At 53.4% G+C, this 16,877-nt stretch overlaps 1 protein-coding gene across 1 annotated transcript in view; it reads left to right on the plus strand.

Annotated features, from left to right (window-relative positions):
• The window catches only part of CCDC88C (coiled-coil domain containing 88C), a 151,800-nt gene that overhangs the window by 76,672 nt on the left and 58,251 nt on the right, over positions 1-16,877 (plus strand). Inside the window, exons 7-12 of the mRNA XM_011991814.1 lie at positions 250-308; positions 1,435-1,518; positions 3,869-4,009; positions 4,431-4,615; positions 5,336-5,417; positions 5,744-5,902. Coding sequence (XP_011847204.1) covers positions 250-308; positions 1,435-1,518; positions 3,869-4,009; positions 4,431-4,615; positions 5,336-5,417; positions 5,744-5,902 — 710 coding nt within the window. The remainder of the gene's footprint in view (positions 1-249; positions 309-1,434; positions 1,519-3,868; positions 4,010-4,430; positions 4,616-5,335; positions 5,418-5,743; positions 5,903-16,877) is intronic.

The following is a 16,877-nucleotide window of genomic DNA, read 5'->3' on the forward strand; positions in this document are numbered from 1 at the left end:
TGCAGTGAGCTGTGGGCCTGCCACTGTACTCCAGCCTGGGTGACAGAGTGAGACCCTGTCTCAAAATAAAATAAAAAGTAAATAAAGCCTCACATGGAAGATCGATGGAGTGCGTATACCTAAGTGAATGTCACAGAGTAGAGAGATGATTTTTTTTGTTTATCTGATTTTTTTCCCCCTACAGTAAACATGTCACTGAAATTGTACCAGCAGTTGAGCTGAGTTAAATGTGTTGCTCTCTTGATCTAGGGAAGAGCATGGAGGAAATCAAGAAGGTGCTGCTCCTGGTGCTGGGCTGTGCCGTCCAGGTAGGGATTGGGCAGGGCTGCAGCAGAGGGAGCTCCCCCAGCCTTCTCATACTGGGTTTGTGGGACTGGAACCAGCCCTTAGCTTAGGTGGGAGGATGCGCCTTTCAGTCCAGTATGACAGAAGGCCGCTGGGTTCCTAGAAGAAAGCAGCCATTGTTTTAGGTGGCAGCTGTTTCTAGTACCAGGGCACCTTGGGCAGAAGGTGAGATGGGGATCCCTCAGGCCAGGGTACCATTAGCAAATCGTCCCCAGTGTAGGAACTGCTAGAGCAAGGATCTGCAAACTACACCCTGTGGGTCAGATCTGACTTGCTGCCTACATTTGTAAATAAAGTTTTATTGGGCCGAGTGCGGTGGCTCATGCCTGTAGTCTCAGCACTTTGGGAGGCTGAGGTGGGGGAGGATGGCTTGAGGTTGGGAGTTCAAGACCAGCCTGGGCAACATAGTGAGACCTTGTCTTCAGAAAAAAATAGAAAACATTAGCTGGGTATGGTGGTGCATGCCTGCCGGCTACTCAGGAGGCTGAGGCAAGAGGATCACTTGAGTGCAGGAGTTTGAGGCTGCAGTGAGCCATGATCATGCTACTGCACTCCAGCCTGGGTGACAGCGAGACCCTCTCTCCAATAAAGTTTTATTGGAACACAGCCTTATGCTCGCCTTTACATATTGTCTGTGGCTGTTTTCCCACTACAGCGACAGAGCTGGGTAGTTGTGACAGAGGCCAAATGGCCCACAGAGTCTAAAATATTTACCATCTGGCTTTTTACACATGAAGTTTGCCACCCCCTGGCTTAAACCAGGTGTTCCCTGTCTTTACATATTTAAGAATCACCTGGAGAGCTTGTTTAAAATGAAGCGTTCTGTGTTCCACCCTGGTCTTTTCAATCTCGGTGGGGGCTTATGGATGGGAGTTTTAAGAACAAGTTCCCCAGGTGATTCTGATGTAGATGGTCCCGGCAACCAGAGACACATCAGCGTAAGGGCTGGCAGGAGGACAAGAGCGTTCTTAGTTATGAAGAAACCCGGGGTGGGTGGTTCCTTTTGAAACTGTCATTCTGTGGCCGTGGTGGACTCAGCTTCGCCCTCACTTGAACAGTGCTTCCATTAACACATGTAACCCTCTGCAGTGTGAGAGGAAAGAGGAGTTCATTGAAAGAATCAAACAGCTGGACATTGAGACCCAGGCTGGCATCGTGGCCCATATCCAGGAGGTAGGTGCGTGGCCCCGTGGAGGGCTCAGCTGTGCACTGCTGCGCCCGTGGTAGCCGGGAGGCAAAACTTCTCTATGAGTGGAAACGTTTAAAGAATACATCACCTGTTACGATTTTGCTAATCTTAGGTTTCAGACACCACAGGCACATTGATTCTATTTGGAAAGATAGCCATCAATCAGCCAGCTAAAATAAAATGAGGGTAAAAATAAAAATTAAAAAAAAAAAACCTCAATCAAGTCGTCTTTTGTCGCCTTCTTTTTGCCTAATATGGTCTCAGACTATTTTTAAGAGCTGTCAAGTGGTTGAAGCTCAGAATTTGATTTACAGGCCCTGAAAATGTATTCTGGCAAATGTCACCCTGCTTTGAACGGTTGATCTTTATAGAGAGAGATTCTCTGCTTCTGTCAGTGACATGGCAGAGACAAGCTGACACCACTTGGGAATCTAAACCAGTGAGTCCCAGAGAGGCTGCCTTGGGAGACTTGGCCCATCCCCAACTCAGGCCCCCAGCGAGGGTTCGGGAGGGCTCTGCATTGAGCATCAGCAGAGTGCAGGAGGAGGAGCCCCTGGCCTTGGAGGCCTGACCTTCCTGGCACTTTGCCATTGACATTGGCAGAGGTGGTATCAGCTAAGGAGGCGGCCACCCTGGGGGGCAGTATCCAGGTGGCAATTTACTTTCCTGACCTCCACTTCCACACTCCTTCCAAAATATGCACTGTGTGCTTTAATTACCTTAGGGGATATGGGTTCAGCAGTCAGTGTCATTGGACAGATGAGATAAATGCATGAAGAAGATTTGCATGCACCGGAACTGGTGTGTGATTGGCAGAGGCAGCTGAGCACAGGACTCCCTGGGTTGATACTGGGGAGACCCTGTGGCTTGGCCTACCAGCTTCCACAGCTGGCTGGGCTGTCAGGCCTGGGCTTCAGAATTCCCTGGTGCTTTTTAAAAATTGGGGTGCTGGGCCCCTTGAGAGACCCACTGAGTCAGACTCAGTGGGAGGAGGGGCATAAGCATTTAAATAAAACCTCAGTAAGTGGCTGTGGTGCAGCCAGGTTGAGCCCGTGAAGCCCAGCCACACTACCCTTTACAGAGGCCCTGAGCTGTCCAAGGACTTTCCCCAGCATTGGGTCTGGAGCAGGCCTAGAACCAGCCTCTCCATCCTGTGCCCTTAGGGTGCTCTGAATCATGGGATAAGATTTCTCCTAATTCTTAGATCACCCGTATCCAAACTTATCCTTTTAGGGTGGGGAGAAGTAAGAAGGTGGTGTCTCTTCAAATTTTTAGAAATTGAAGGCCCTTTGTTGACAGGGCCCTGTCTGCTTTTTATTTTATGGGTTTGTCTTTTTTTTAGAGACAGGGTCTCTCCCTGCCACCCGGGCTGGAGTGCAGTGGTTCTCACTCACTGCATAGCTCACTGCAGCCTCAAACTCCTGGCCTCAGGTGGTCCTCCTGCCCCAGCCTCCCAAGTAGCTGGGACGACAGGTGCATGCCACCTCGCCCGGCTAAATTTTACATTTTTTTGTAGAGAATGGGGTCTTACTATGTTGCTCAAGCTGAGTTTGTGTTTTTGTTTTCTCTACCTCTGTTGATTGAATAAAGACTTCTTTGGGTGTATTTCAGAGTGGATGCCCCGATTTCATTGTTCTTGTTTTCCTCTTTTGAGGCCCGAGCACTATGGTATCTCTTCCGAAACGGAGAGTAGGAGAGCTGGAAACAGACGCTGTCTCCTGGGGCAGATCGCGGGGTGTGTGTCGAGAGGCTGTTTCACGTAGACAGAGCCGTGTATCTCCACTCCCTGGCCAGGGAAAGGGGCCCAAAGAGGCTGTCTTCTGTGGCCCGTGGGAATGAGATGCACCCTTCCCTGAAAACTGTTTGATTATGAATAGTTCCAGAAAACAACCCAAGATTGCTTTGTACACAACATTCTGACAAAAAATTAATATTTTTGCTCTATTCGCATAGATTTTAAGAAGTAACATACAGTCCCTTTCCTCACCCTCTCACCCTGAAGCTTTCCTTCTTTGTGTTCTACATCGATGTAGTTCCAGTGAAGATGTCTTATCCCAGGACCTTATAGGGAAACAATTGTAAGGCGTGCTTGCTGGTCCTCTTTGAAAATCAGTGTCCTCTTTGACCCAGTTCTGAAAGCAGAAGTGGTTTGTATGAACAGGGCTGTGCTGAAGGGTTTGGCTGCACTTGCATAGGGCACCCTTTTGCTGGCCACAGTAAATTTGTCACTGAGGGATTAGTAAGGTTGATTGGAAGGAGATGCTGTTTGCAGTGTGAAGGAAGTGGGTGCCCGTCTCTGCCACCCCTGCACTGCCCTGCCATGTGTGCCCACAGGTGACTCACAACCAAGAGAACGTGTTTGACCTGCAGTGGCTGGAGCTGCCCGACGTGGCTCCGGAGGAGCTGGAGGCCCTCTCGAGGAGCATGGTGCTCCACCTGCGGAGGCTCATCGACCAGCGGGACGAGTGCAGCGAGGTGCGTCCGCGGGGTGGCGGCCCGGGCAGCCTGGGAAGGGGCTCAGACCCCTTCATCTCCTCTCCCTTCATCTTCAGCCTAGACGCCTCAGTCCTGCTGCTGAGGTTCTGGTCGGGGTGGGACGTGCGTGCTTTCCCTAGTTACGGCCCCTGCAGTGCATGGTCACCTCGGGCCTGTGGGAAGATACAGGGGATCAGGACGCGGAGCTTGGGGCCCCCCTCCTTCGTACATTCCCTTTTGTTTCACTAAATATTTCACCTCTTTTCAAAACCTACGCCAGCCTTCTCCCACCTTCCTCCTGGTTTCTTAGTCTCCGCTGAAATATCTGTCTTTTGGTGGTTTCTTCACCCTGTTCGAGCTCAGGTGTGGTGCTGGTTAACCCCGTTTGTTCTCCTCCGTCCCCCTCCCTGCCCGGCTGCAGCTGATCGTGGACCTCACTCAGGAGCGTGACTACCTGCAGGCGCAGCATCCACCCAGCCCCGTCAAGTCCTCCAGCGCTGACTCCACTCCCAGCCCCACCAGCAGCCTCTCCAGTGAAGACAAGCAGCACCTGGCCGTGGAGCTGGCTGACACCAAGGCCAGGCTGCGTCGCGTCAGGCAGGAGCTGTGAGTCCCCGGCTGCTTCTCCTACCTTTGTGTGTGTTGTTACAGTCGTGTTCCTGGTGTGGCATCGACTCACATGCGTGGTGCTGCCAATGGCACAGCTCTGACGTGCGCCCTGGAGTCAGCTGGGGTCTACCTTGAGCTTACTCTTTGACCTGGGACCAGCTGCCTCCCCGTCCGAGGCCAGCACTGGGATGGGGGCAGAGGTTCTTCCCGGTCTTCAGGGTTTCTTCGGTCCAGACAGTGCAAGTTGTCCACAGAGGCAGCCTCCAGTCCATGCTCAGCTCCAGCTTGGGGCCGGGATGACCACACCTGGTGTGTTTTCTTGGCTGGAGGGAGGAGGTGCTCCTCCTTCGGTCCAGTCTGGTGAGCCTGTTCTCCCAGGTTTCCTGCAGCTGGTGGATGTCACCTGGCTGGTCACCTGTAGAGCCTGGCCGTAGGGTGGTACAGCTGCCGCTGGGGTCTCCTTACCTGCCCCACACACTTGAAAGGAGACCTGAGTGGCGGATGGACATAGTTTAAGGGCCAATGTTGCAAACTTACAAAGAGAAAAGAATTTTGAGTCGGTAACATTTTTGCAGGCCCCATAAGCAGATCGCCTCCCCACCGCCCAAATCCCCGGCGCTTTCCTTTTCCCGCTGGTCTTAGAAGTGGCGGCCTGCGTCCGGGACTGCTTGTTAAGGAGGCTGCCTCCCACACTCTTTGTCCTTACTGCCTCTGCAGGGAGGATAAGACAGAGCAGCTTGTGGACACCAGACATGAGGTGGACCAGCTGGTGCTGGAACTGCAGAAAGTTAAGCAGGAGGTGAGTTGGGGGCCTGAGCCTGTGTGTCCTGGGGGTGGCAGGGCTGGAGTGTCCAATAACGGGGCTGGGAGGGTCAGGAGCACAACAGCAGCGCTTTTAAGCCACCCAAGAGCCACTTGTCCTGAGCACGGCTATGGGGATGACCCTGTTTCTTAGTGACAGCAGGTGGAGATCCCGTGTGGTGGCGTGCACATGGAGGCCCCCGGCCACCAGGAGCTGGCTTGTCCTGGGCCATCATGGAGACACCATGCAGGAGGGAATTGGCCTTTCTGCCCTCCCTAGAGGATGCCCTAAGCTAGGTTCTCCTGCCTTTGTCCACTCTCCAGAACATCCAGCTAGCAGCAGACGCCCGGTCTGCTCGTGCCTATCGAGACGAGCTGGATTCCCTGCGGGAGAAGGCAAACCGCGTGGAGAGGCTGGAGTTGGAGCTGACCCGCTGCAAGGAGAAACTGCACGACGTGGACTTCTACAAGGCCCGCATGGAGGTAGGTGACCTTGCTGCGAGGCCCCTGGACGGGGCTGCTGGAAATTCCTCAGAAGCAGATGCCGACTGACCTGTCCTTGGGGGCTTGGGGAAGCGGAGCCACAGCTCTCTCAGCAGGTGCTTCCCTGGCACCTCAGCCTGCCTGGGCTTCCCAGGGCCCCCGTCTTGCTCCTCTTCATCTCCCCGTCAGTAGGGAAGGGGAAGGAGTGTCATTGATTGATGTAAGGCAGTGATTCCTTTCAGGGTTTCTCCTGCCCCCACCTCATGGCATTATGATCACCTTCTATCCGTGTGCATCTTTTAAAAGACTTCTTGCAATTTCTGTGGCTAATTTGCTAGGACTATTTCCTCATCTGTGGGAATAACAGGCAACTGGGCGCAGCGGCTCATGCCTATAATCCCAGCACTTTGGGAGACCAAGGTGGGAGGATCGCTTGAGGCCAGGAGTTCGAGATCAGCCTGGGCAACATAGCAAGACTCTGTCTCTATAAAAAATAAAAAAATTTAGCCAGGCATAGTGGCACGTGCCTGTAGTCCCAGGTACTCAGGAGGCTGAGGCAGGAGGATTGCTTGAACCTGGGATGTCGAGGCTGCAGTGAGCTATGATTGCACTGCTGCACTCCAGCCTAGGTGGCAGAGAGGAACCCTGTCCCTAAAAATAGGAATACTGTTATGGCTCTGTGAGGTTTCAAAGATGGTGTTGGGCAAGCCCCATAGTAAGTCATCAGCCAGTGGAGGCTACTCGAACCATCTTTATTTTAAATCTTATCAAGGTTCTGGGAAGAATGCAGCTGAAAGGGTCAAGGCTACATGGAGACCCAGACCCAAGTGAGGTATCTGATGCTTTGACCACTCACCCTGACAACCTCATGTCAGTAGCAGCTTCCGGGACCCTCTTTTCTGAGGATTTAGGAATTTTTCCCATTGCCTATTCCGGGGGGGCTGGAAGTGGTTAGAAAACATGAGCTGAGTGAAATCAGAATACTGGCACACATTGAGTGGACTTGTTCAAGGCTAAGAAATAAGCCCGACGTCTCTCCTACCAGCCAGAAGGCTGCTTAGGCCACCGAAGGCAGAGCGCCGTATTGTCCTCTCTCTGCCATGGAGCTGTCGGGCTGGCCAGGGAAGGCTGTTGGCCCAGGATTTCCATGTGCTCTGTGCTGCAGCTGGGCCCTGGAGGCACTGGGGCTGGGCGAGGTGGGTTGGCGAGGCTATGGCAAGGGCCTGTCTGTTCCTCAGACCCACTCAGGGAGTGTCCCCTGAGGAATGTGAGCCACACGCTAAAACTCCTTGCCCCCTGCTGAGAAGGCATCCTAGAGGCTGTGCAAAGCCCGCCCAGGCCTGGGCGAGGGGTGGAGAGGGTAGACCATTTCTCAGCTTTGTCTTGGAGATGGGCCACTGGCTCTGTGGGTTATGAGAGGCACGAATCCCCGGCACAGATGGGCTCCGGGACATGGGCAGCTTCTGACGGCTGCATCACTTACTGGAAATGCCCTGGGTGGGAGGACTGGGGACTGTCATGCACAAACCACCACCTCAGCAGCTCCTCCTGCACATGGGGGACCTCGTGCAGCCCCAGAGGGAGGTCATGGATGGAACGTGACTCCCACATCTCACCCCGTACCCTGATTTGCGGAGGAGGGTGGGTTTGGGGATCCCGTCTCTGTGTTCGTTCCTGGCCTTGTGGGAGCATCCTCGCTCAGTCACGCAGACGCATCTGCCCAGCACCTGCCTGTATGGTAACTGAGCCCTGCACCAGGAGCAGAGGATCTAGAAACACACAAGCTCTGCCCTCTGCATCAGGGAGTTCTTGGCATTTTAGAGAGGTTTCCATAGTCTCCAGTGTCATGCCTCTGAAATGACAGAAGTATTTTTCACATTAACGACTTTCATAGTGGAAAATTACCATGAGATTTATAATGCCTTAGATTTCGTATTCACTTTATTAATCACAAGAGAAAGAGCAATAGTGTCTATCTGCATGAGACATTTATTCAGGGATGGGTAGTGACACACACGTAGGTTTGCAGACACAGAGCCATCGACGCAGGTGATGAACTGGGCATGGTCGATTGAGTCCAGGCCACTGTTGAGAGGAGTGAGTTGTACTACCTTCAGATGCCCATGGTGTCAGGACTCAGATAAGTGGTGGAGGACACCTGTCCTTGGATTGGAATAGTTACAACACCCTAGCAAACCATCTTCAGTCCTCATAGGATGCTTAGAACAATTTAGGATTCCCTCCCTTGTTCTTCTTCTAGACTTGAAACCTTTCTGTTTGTGAGTGATTTTGCCTTTTTCATGCAGTGACATTAATTGAGCAGCATGGAGATAGTCATGGAAGAAACAGCTGAACCTACAGGGCTTAGCCTCTGGGGAGGGGAGCAGGCGGGCAGCACATGGTTAGGACGCAGCACCGTCAGTGCTGTGCTGGGGGTCACGGAGGAGGGCGCCTCATCCAAACATGGGCTGGGGCCAGGGAAGGCCTTTGCTGGGAGGGTGCTGTTGAAAGTGAGGCCTGAAATAGCTAGGAGTTAACCAAGCAGGGAGAGCCAGGCAGAGGGAGGAGCAAAGGCCTGGAAGCCCGAGAAAGCAGCATGCAGGAGAGACACCGGAAGTCAGGGCCACAAGGTCCTGGTGTGTCCGGGTGGACGGTGAGGGGTGAGGCTGGAGGGGCTTTCAGGGCCCAGCCATGGAAGGTGTGCAGCATGCCCATCAAGCATTTTCACGAGGCGGGTGGTGTGGGGTGTTTCAGAACATTTAAGCACTTAGGCTGCGTGGCCCCAAGTCTGCCCGATGCATGAGCCCTGCTTTCCACCACTGCTTCCCCGAGTCCCACCGGACGAGGAAGCCTGACCCAGGAGTTTGGTTTGTGTCTTCATGGGGCGAGTTCTCAGCATGTAGAGCAGTTCTGGGCCCTGGGAGGTGTTGGAGAGATGCTTGCTGAGTGAATCGTATCTGGAGCTGGCTTTGGGCAGTGCTGCATTTGCAGAGCTGGTGGCTGCTGTACTGCATTGGAGCCCCCACCTTCTCAGATCTCAGATGCCTGCAGAAGCCGAATATGGGAGCACAGACCTCCCGGGGCGGGCCTCCCACCTCAGCACTCAGGTGTATGTTGGACTCAACTTGGAATGCAGCTCAGAGGCCTGGAGCTGAGCTGCTTTGAGGTGGGAGCCAGGTACCATCTGAGCCCTGCTGGGGTTGAGGTGAACCCTTGCCCCCAGTGGCAGATGCCTGGGCCAGTCACTCCCTCCAGTGCTGAGTGGGCTTCATGTCAAGGCCCGGCGCTACCTTAATGCATAGGTGACTTTGATGGGCCCGTGTTGCTTTTAAGAAATAAGTGTGTGCCCAGCTTTACATGAAAATCCAGGTTTTTCAGGGTGTAGCAATGCACATTTCCAGGGGATTTGCCCTGAGAGTCCTTAAGAACAGTTCCTATGCAGTTCAAAGCAGACAGCAACATGAAGAAATGCATCTGTGGCCCAGGCATGGTGGCCCAATGGCCCATGCCTATAATCTCAACACTTTCAGAGGACAAGGCAGGCAGATCTCTTGAGCCCACGAGTTCGAGACCAACCTGGGCAACATGGTGAAACCCCATCTCTACAAGAAAATGCCAGAAATATCAGCCGGCTCTGGTGGCAGGCAGCTGTGGTCCCAACTCTTGGGAGTCTGAGGTGGGAGGATTGCTTGAGCCCTGGAGGAGGCTGAGGTTGTGGTAAGCCGAGATCTGCACTCCAGCCTGGGCGACAGAATGAGACCCCCTCTCAAAAACAAGAAATGCATCTGTGAATTGAGGTTGACCCACAGGTGGTAAAACCTTAGATTAGAAAAGACCCAAGTACGAGGTATGTTTATCCAGAAAATAAAAATGAAGTGGTTAGAGAGAAGGATAGATGGATGGATATGTGATAAAGCACAGATAGCAAAACTTGTAATTGTAGAATCTAGGCGGTGTGTGTATGGGTGTGTGTGACACAATTATTTTGACCTTTCAGGAAATTTTATATTTTTTTGTAATAAAATGTTAGTATTAGAAGAGATATTCCAAGTAAAAGGTCAGTGGGACAACAGGCACTTTGCCTGAGCTCACACCTGGTCAACCACATCCATTGTGAAACAGTTAAAAATATTGATCAGTTTAAAGCTGTGAAGCAGTTTCCCATAAGTCTCAGCTCTTCATTTCTCAGTTTCTCAAGATGTGGTCTGTGTCTGTCTGTATCAGGATCAGCTGAGGGTTTGTGTTTAAAATGCAGATTCCTGGGCCCCACCCTAGACCCCAGGGAGTAAGGGCAGGCCCTAGAAATCTGCATTTTACAGGCCCTCTCCCAGGCCATCTTGTCCCCCTTAAAAAAATAACCTTACTTTAAAAAAATTAACGTGTACATTATAGGAAACTGAAAAAGACAAGCAAAGAACAAAGTCCTCCAGAATCCCAAGCAGTTTACAGTTTGCCGTGTCCTTCTGTGTCCTGTGTGTGCACACAGCCTCGTTTTACATGTTTGAGAGCATGCAGTATATGTCATGCTTTTTCACACATCATGAATATTTACCAATTTGAAATCCCAAAGCTGTATGAGTATTTTGATAACCAAGAATACACTACACCACAACTCAATCTGTTAGGAAAAAATGTAATCCTGCCTTTCTTTGGACATAAATGTCACAGACGACAAAAATGGCAACAGGCTTCTAGATAAAAGTATTGGCAGAGTTAATGTTAAAATACTATATTCCGTTAAGGCTCAGTTTAAAATAAGACATAAAGCAACAGAGTACACTAAGTATATGTTTGGAAGAGAATTCATTAGCAGATCTATACCATTAAAATATTAGCAAGAAGATACGTTTCCATTGAATTCCTTAATGTATTCCTATAGTACAGCCAAAAGAGATGCACACACGTCAGTGGCTGTCACCCAAATGGAAATATGAACACATCTGCGTGTGTCTGTCCCTTTATACTTCCTGGATTCCTCCCAAGCTGGAGGAATACGGTTGCAGACGAACAGAGTGCTTTTTTTCCCCCTGAGGCTCTTCACTCCTGGATTCCCTCCGGAAAGGCAGGGTTTGCAGAGCCAAGGGTCAGTCTGTGGGCAGCGTGTGGCCAGAGGCTTTTTGTGTGGACCGTGAGCCCCAGCAGGCGGGCTGTCTTACTTGACTGCGTATACAGAGAGCCTGGCACACACAAGGCACTTGGTAATCACGCCACCCTTTGCTCTGCAGTTAAAAGGTTTGCAGTCTGGGGAGGAGGGAACGGGAGGAATCATGAGTTTTTCGATTCCTTGGGACTGGAGACAGGGCTGTTAGGTGAGATAGGCAGGAGAGCAGAGAGGTTATTGGATCTGTGCCCGCTCGAATTGGTGCAGCACTTGCAGGTACAGTGGGAGAGACTGGTGGCCGGGTCCGCCCAGACAGGCTGCCCCGTCTAACCCGGAAAGCACATCGGTGTGCATCACTGAAGGGAGAGCACATCCTGCCATGTGGGAGGACGAGATAAAGGACCCAGGCTTCGGGGCAAGGGCAGATTAATTTTGGTTACAAAAACATGGAACACAGATGTACATGGTTTGTTTTCAAAAGTCTGGCGGCTATTTTTTACTCCTAGCCTAGCTTACATAAGAGGTGAAACAACTAAATGAACAGCAGAGTAGGTGTCCCTCGGTCCAGGAGGAAGCGTGCGGGCAGGCGTGGGGTGTCCCTGACTTCCCTTTGTAAATAGTTCTTCTGCTCGGTGCTGTCCATGGCATGGGGGTTGCCCTCAGGGCTGCGTGGGAGGAGGACGCATATTTTTAAAATTGCATCCCATATTTTAAAATTGGCTGCAATTTTTCCCATATTTTAAAACTGGCTGCAAGTTTCTACTGCAGGCAAAGGGCAGATGCATAGTTGCTGTGTGCATCCTGAGCGGAGTGGATGTAACCTCTCTCTGCTTCTGTGTGATTTACGGCTCTCTAGGCAGCACGGGCTCCCAAATAGCCCGAGGGGCAGAGACATAGCTGGGCAGACTCTACACCCAGGGGCAGAGACCTAGCTGGGTGCAGTCTACATCCAGGAGCAGAGACCTACCTGGGCACAGTCCATACCCAGGGGCAGAAACCTACCTGGGCACAGTCTATACCCAGGGGCAGAGACCTAGCTGGGCATAGTCTATATCCAGCTCGCCAGGTGTTAAGCAAGTCTTGTCCCCATCTATCAAAGTGGGGGGTGCTCTGGGGCATGTCTGAGACCTTGGCATCCTGTGATACGGGAGCATGTTTGCAATGGGCTTATCCTGGGGTGCATCTCTCCATGGGGAGCCTCCCTGACAGGGAGCTGCCCCAGAGGAGGTGGGGACCCTGGAATAGATCTCTGCAGTGAGGGGTCAGCCAGAGGGACAGAAAGGGTTGTTGGCCAGCACCAACCAGTGAGGAGCTGGGCTAATGATCATTCCCAGAATGTGTGTGTGTCTCTCTTTCTCTCCTCTCTTGCACGTGCACACACACGTGTGCACATCCTCCCCCCGCCATGGTGACCAGGAATGGGGTGGGGCAGGAGCTCTGCTGTGGCCTGGTCTGCCTTGCCCACGAGGCCTGGAGATAGGGCCCCAGCTCTCCTGCCCTCCTCCAGCCTCCTCTGGCCCCACACAGCATCTCCTGCAGCTCTCAGAGGTCTCAGTCATCTTCGGGAGGAAAAGGTGCTTGGGACATGTTTGTTGATTTGGGTCCAGTGTCTTGAGGCCCCTGAGGCTCTCCCATCTTTTACTTAAAACAGACCTTTCCACTTTCCTCCACTCTCTCCAGCTGCCTCTCCCTGGGCTCAAAGGCAGACCTGTATGAAAGCAGTGTCAGCTGTGGGCCCATTTCCCCCAGTCTCTGGGGCCACCTGCCGTGCCTGCACCGCCCCCCCCACTTACCAAAGCCACACTTGCCAGTGAAGAGTGCTCCTGACATGGACATATCTGGCAAGCACTCCTCGGCCCCAGCCCCTCCTACCACTTCCTGCCTGAGCTTCCACTCTCCCCACTCCTGGACTCACCCTCCCCTCGCAGGTACCACCCCTCAATATCAGGGCCCTCATCCACCCCTCGCCCTCTGCTCCTCTGGGCTTTCTCCAGGGATGGCTCACCTGCCCCGCCCACTTCTCTTAGCCCATACACATAGACCCTTGAGTGCCAGATCTTAATCTTTGGCTGAGGCTCTGTCTTGTGCTCCAGGCCTCAGTGTACCCGGGTCGTCCAGAGACGTCTCAAGGCCAGTGTGTTCAGAGTCATTGTCTTTCCCTCCACACCTGCCTGTCCTGTCTCTGGTCTGGAGTCACATCCACTCGGGTGAGCATAGGGCCACCTTGGTTCTTTGTCTTCCTGCCCACCCCCCGCGTCCCAGGCCCAGGTGCCCCTCCTGTTTATAAGCCTGTTTCTCACCTCCCAGCATCTCCCTGTCCGGAGGCGGGTGTTGAAGAGGGCGCCTCAGCCTCACTGGCATCCTCGCTCATGTTACTCCAGAGTCTGCCTGTGGAGTGCCCTCCCTAACAGTCTGGACTGGCCAGTCTGCCTCCGTCTGTCCTGCTGCAGAGGCCTTTGCAGCCGTTCTCCATGGCTCCTGGGTAAAATCCACACTGTACCCTCGTCTGCCACTCGCCCCCTTCAGCTCCCCCAGGACTCCTGGTGCTTTTGCACAAGTGCTTCCCCGGCTCAGCCCCGCTCTCTCCTCCCAGCTCGCTCCTCAGACTCCGGGGCCAGGTCAGGGATGGGGCGCTGATCTATGCAGGCTGCGTCTCCCAGCCTCCTGCTCCAGGCACCTTGAAACCCCTCCTGACTGCAGGCAGTGCTCGTCACGTGGCACTGTCCTGTCTGCTTCCCAGCCAGAGTGGGAGCTCTTTGAAGACAGGGTCTGTGCCTTATTGACCCCTGGTCCTCTGTGTCCCATGTGCCTTCTGGCTCAGGGGTCAGCAGATGGCAGTCCCTGGGCAAACCCGGCCCCCGTGAGTTTTTATGAACACAGTTGTGTTGGAGCACAGCTAATGCCCATTTGTTGTCTCTTTTTGTGCTCCCTCTGTGGAGCTGAGTAATTGTGACAGAGACTTAAAACCTGCAGAGCTGAAAACATCGCCTGACTGGACCTGCATGGTCTCAGGGGCTGGCCCAAATGAGGTGCACAATCGGGTCTTTCAGTGAGTGGTAACTAGACTGTGTGTCTGTGGAGCTTTCCCCGCCTGCTAGGAATGGTGTCAGGCCCTAACTGCATCCGTGCACTGAAGCCTTATGGTGGCTCTGCAGGTTTAGCAGCCACGTCAGTTCCTTCCCTCTTTTCAGATGAGGAAACTGACGATTGATTAATTAATAACATGGCAGTTGCTAAGCAGGGGGACCTGGGATGGGAATGACTGTCTGCCTCCAAGACCTTGATGCTTGCCTGTGAATGAACGTGAGCTTCAGCCTTCACAGGAAGGAGAAAATAAAGGGGATGTGGGGAGTGCTGAAAGAGGGGTACTCTCAGGAGGGCTGAGGGGCTGCCACTGTCTCCGAGGCCGTGGAGGCCTGAGGAAGGGCCCCAGCCTCCAGCAGCTCACATTAGAGTTGACACATCACGTCATAATCCGGGAATGTCAAGATTCAGGGTACTTACTAAGGACACCTTGAACGCAGGGAGGGCTTCTGTTCCCACCTGGGACTGTGTATCTTTTGTGTCTCCCTCATTCCTTAATAACTGCTGAGGAGTTGTGATGAGGTTCAGCACACTAAGACGTTGAACAGGACAGACCTGACGTTTGGTTTAAGGTTTAAGTCCCCCATGCTCCTCATAGCGGGCGAAGTTTGAAAACAGGCAGGTGAAGTTCAAGGGATGTCCACGAAGCTGGATGAGCAGGTAGAGTTCAGAGCGGGGGTGGTGTTTCCTGGGTGGGTAGGAGGTCTGCCCACCCTGAGTCAGCTGACCCAGACCCTCCCCACTGAGGATGCCCTGGGCTGGCCTCCTGCTGCTATGGCCTCCTTTAGGGAACTGTACGGCATCGTGGTCGCTACCGAGCTCCCTGGTGGGGGACAGCTCGTTTCTTTGATTCTGTACCCGCTCTGGTGCTGCGTGCTCCTCAGGGGTCAGGAGGCACCCTAGAAGCCAGTTTTTGCTGTTAACATGCTAAGTGCTCCACGGTGAGTGCCGGGGGTGGTCTGTTGGTGTGAGTTGGTGGTGATGGCAGCTGGTGAGTTTGTAGGTCTCAGGCACTGCGCATGGAGTATTTTACACGCATCATCCGAGCTCTGCGTCACCCTGGCTTCAGGCCCATCCTGTAAAGGAGGAATCCGGGTTGAGAGTGAATGTAGCAGCCCTGGGAATCGGGGCCTGTTAGCTCCCATGCCTAATCACTGCCCCAAGTCGCAGTGGCGGATTGGAAGTGAGCTCTCGAGCCTCCTGGACCAGCCCTCAGGCCTGGCCTGTGACTTCATGAGTGTGGTCCCCTCAGCTGTTTGCTGGGCTGGACCGGGCCTTTAGCCCCCCAGGTCACTGGTGGTTGGGGCCGTGGTGGGGCGTTCTGGCCGTGGACAGCTACCCAGAGGTGTGGAATCGGGCTTCCCACTTCCCCTCACCAGGTCCCCGGGGGAGCTCTGGGCTTCCTTCGGGAGCTTGGCCACAGCTGCTTCTGGATCCGGCTTCTCATTTCAGAGGTGGTGGTGGGGTGTGCAGGGCACTCGAGATGTTTTTGTTACCTTACATATAGTGGAGGTTGAAATGGACAGAAAACCACGGCATATTTGAGTAGCAGTTAGAAGTCTTCTGTTCCATGCCATCTCCCACTCCTGGCCATCCCCATTCATTCCGGGAAGTCTCTTGAGTTCTTTAAGGTCCACCTCACATGCCGCCTTTGATTCCTCCTTGTGGCATGATTTGGCCAACTACTGTTATTGAACACTTATGCAAGGCTCACAAGAGCAAACGTACAACAGTCCTGCCCGGGGTTCCTGATCTAGGGGAGGAACAGGCCGGCCTGCTGTGGCCTCAGAGCAGACCAGGGGAACACTAGGAGCCCAGAAGCCTGACTTGGGTGCAACACAGTGAATTCTCAAGCCCTTCTCCAAGCGGATAACTCAGGCTGGGTCTTGAGGGCTAAATAGGAGTTGGTTGTGAGGGTGAAGCGGCGGCAGCCTGTGCGGTGGTTGCTTAGGGCCTGAGGGTAGTGATGCTGGGGAGCGCTGGTGGTGGACCCTGCTGGAACACTGGTCGGAAGAGTGGGGGCAAAAGCCAGAGAGAAAAGACCGGGCCTTCTTTCTGCTTTGAAGTCTGTCATTGTGCTCTGGCTCGTGTCATTAGTACAATAGGGGCCTTTCACCCACACAAGCCCCCGAGGGTGGGCTTCAGGGAGCCGAGGGCAGTAAGGAGAGCACAGGGTCTGCAGCTTGTCAGGCTCCAGCTTTGTACCTCACTAGGTTCGTGGCTTTGAGCTCATTATTTTTTCTGAGTTGGTCTTTCATCTGCGGGAAGGGACTGTCCCTGCCCCTCTCTGAGGGCCACTGTGAGTAAGGCGGTTCATGGATTGCCTGGGGCAGGGCCAGCCACATAGTAGATGTGGTCTCTGCTGGGGACAGGCAGAGAAGGGCATGCAGGTGAATCCAGAGACTTAATGGCCAAGCCCCTCACCCCTGCCAGGCTTTGATCAAAGCTGTGTCCGCTGGCTGGAAAGTGTGTGGCTTCCCCTGCACCAGGAATCTTGGATTCTGGCCCACATAGGAAGATGAGCACATGGTGGATAAGCAGGAACTCCCCGCCTGGTTCCCAGTGTGATTCGTGAGTGGGACAAACCTTAGACAGCTCTGCCCACCGAAAGAAGCATACAGGTTCCTGGCGTGTGCCGTTTGTAACCTGCGAAGGCATTTGGGGGAAGCTCAGTTCCCCGCCAGATACCGAGCAGTGCTTGGAAGGGCCCAGGAGAAGAGAAACCAAGAAAGCCCTTAGCCTAGGAACAGTGGAGATGTGGGCCCCGGACCGACTTCTTCCCTTGTGCAC

The sequence above is a fragment of the Mandrillus leucophaeus genome, unplaced genomic scaffold, assembly GCF_000951045.1.
Source record: "Mandrillus leucophaeus isolate KB7577 unplaced genomic scaffold, Mleu.le_1.0 Scaffold4, whole genome shotgun sequence".
NCBI classification, from domain to species: domain Eukaryota; kingdom Metazoa; phylum Chordata; class Mammalia; order Primates; family Cercopithecidae; genus Mandrillus; species Mandrillus leucophaeus.